The following is a 2,379-nucleotide window of genomic DNA, read 5'->3' on the forward strand; positions in this document are numbered from 1 at the left end:
GCAATTTTGGATATCATATTTTTCCTTGTACAAAGGAACCATCATACTCCACCTCCATTCTTCGGGCATCTTCTTCGTCTTGAAAATAGCATTAAACAACCTAGTGAGCCACTCCAAGCCTGATCGCCCCGCGCTCTTTCAAAATTCTACCAAAATTTTGTATGGCCTCGTCGCTCTGGCCCTGCACATCTTACGCATCACCCCTTCTACCTCCTCTACCTTAATATGCCTACAGTACCCAAAATCCTGTCAACTCTCGGAGTGCTCCAACTCACCCAGCACAATGCTTCCATCCCCCTCCTCGTTCAACAGTTTATGGAAGTATGTCTGCCATCTTCTTCTAATAAGTACCTCATCCATCAATACTTTGTCATCCTCGTTCTTGATGCACTTGACTTGGTCTAAGTCACGGGCCTTCCTCTCCCTCACCTTGGCCAACCGGTACAACTTCTTACCCCTACCTTTTCCCCCGAGCTCCTCGTACAAACGAGCAAATGTCGCGTTCTTAGCCACCGTAACTACTAACTTTGCCTCTTTCTTTTCCTTTTTGTAACACTCTCGATAAGTCCTTCTTTACTCCTCGTTTGTACTCTCCATTAGCTTCAAATAAGAAGCTTTCTTGGTTTCCCCTTTACCTTTGACCTCTCCTTTCCACCACCAGTCCCCTTTATGACCCCAAGGAAAGCCCTTCGTGACCCCTAAGACCTCTCTAGCATCTTCCCTAATACAATTCGCAATCATGATCCACATACTAGCAGAGACCCCCTACTCATCTAGACCCTCATAGCCAGCAACTTCTCCCCCAACTCCTGAGCTTTGTCCTTGGTCAAGTTACCCCACTTGATCTTAGGTTGCCTGCACACCGCCCCTTTCCTCCTACTCCTCTTGATCTCCAGGTCCATAACTAGGAGCCTATGCTGGGTCGTGAGGTTCTCACTTGGGATAACCTTGCAATCAGTGCACATACCTTTATCGCATTCCTGCAGAGAAGATAATCAATATGAGTCTAGCCCATCGAATTCAGGAATGTGACCAGGTGCTCCTCCCTCTTCGGAAAACTCGAGTTAGCTATAACCAAATCAAAAGCTCTAGAAAACTCCAACAGTGCACTACCTCCCTGATTCCTATCCCCAAAACCAAACCCACGGTGCACATCATTATTACCCCTAGCACTAGCCCCAATATGGCCATTTAAATCCCTGCCAATGAACAACTTCTCGGTGTGCGGGATACTACGCACCACCTCATCCAAGTCCTCCCAGAATTGCTTCTTGACCTCCTGGTCCAAACCTACCTGAGGAGCGTATGCACTAATCACATTTACAGAAAACCCTCTAACTATAATCTTAATACTCATCAACCTATTATTTACCCTCCTAACCTCGATCACGAGCTCCATGAGGTCCCTGTCAACTAAAATACCTACACTGTTCTTATCCCTAGTGCTTCCTGAGTACCATAGTTTAAACCCGTCTATATCATGTGCCCTAGTACCCTTCCATCTAGTCTCCTGGACACACGCTATGTTGATCTTCCTCTTCTGAAGAATCTTACCTAACTCTATAGACTACCCCATCAATGTCCCAATGTTCTAGGACCCAACTCTCAGCCTAGAGGTTCTCTTATCACCCTTCCCATCACTGTAACCCACCCCCAGCCCCACTCGAGTACATGACCTTACTCTCACATTGTTCACTACTGCCACTATAAGTAAGAGGTATTAAGTAATAACTACCACTAAGAACAAAAAATGGGAATGAAGGAATACAATCTAGGAATCTGAGAGCTAAAAAACTCAAAGGCGCTACTACGAGAAGAGTAACTCAAGCAGGCATTAGAACATTAGATATACCACATCAAAGAAACTACCACTATGCAAACAATGAATTAAAAGGGATAGACGAAACCTTAAGCTTAAAACGCTAGTTGCAAAAGACAGAAAAACAAGCAAGTTTTGTCTATCAAAAGCAGTCAACCTAACTACGGGTTAACGACAAGGCAACCAAAACTAACAAATAATCTACCACGTCTAAGAAACTACCACTATGCAAACAAAGAGTTAAAAGGGATAGATGAAACCTTAAGCTAAAAACACTAGTTGAAAAGGACAGAAAAATAAGCAAGTGTTGTCTCCTGAAAGCAGTCAATCCAACTACGGGTTACCGGAAAGGAAATCAAAACTAATAGATGTGTACACAAACAAAAATTTTCGGCAAGGCAACAGTAAAGAGATGTGCGAAAATACAATTCAAGAAAGATGGAACCTGGATTATAGTTGGAGATGTTCATACACGCTTCCCAATCCGCTGAATGTTGCTGCCTCCCAAACCTGTGTGCTTAAGCCTGACTAAAATTGTCTCTTATGCCCTGTCCAAGATA

General features: G+C 44.0%; 1 protein-coding gene across 1 annotated transcript; it reads right to left on the reverse strand.

Moving 5' to 3' along the window:
- Window positions 1-773: 773 nt before the first annotated feature.
- Window positions 774-1,399, reverse strand: LOC138892436 (uncharacterized). Its single transcript, XM_070176153.1, has 2 exons — window positions 1,076-1,399; window positions 774-980 (listed from the first exon to the last, which is right to left on the reverse strand). The coding sequence occupies exons 1-2, from the start codon at window positions 1,397-1,399 to the stop codon at window positions 774-776; spliced, it is 531 nt and encodes a 176-aa protein (XP_070032254.1).
- Window positions 1,400-2,379: the final 980 nt, after the last annotated feature.

Source organism: Nicotiana tomentosiformis, chromosome 5, assembly GCF_000390325.3.
Source record: "Nicotiana tomentosiformis chromosome 5, ASM39032v3, whole genome shotgun sequence".
In the NCBI taxonomy this organism is placed as follows: Eukaryota; Viridiplantae; Streptophyta; class Magnoliopsida; order Solanales; family Solanaceae; genus Nicotiana; species Nicotiana tomentosiformis.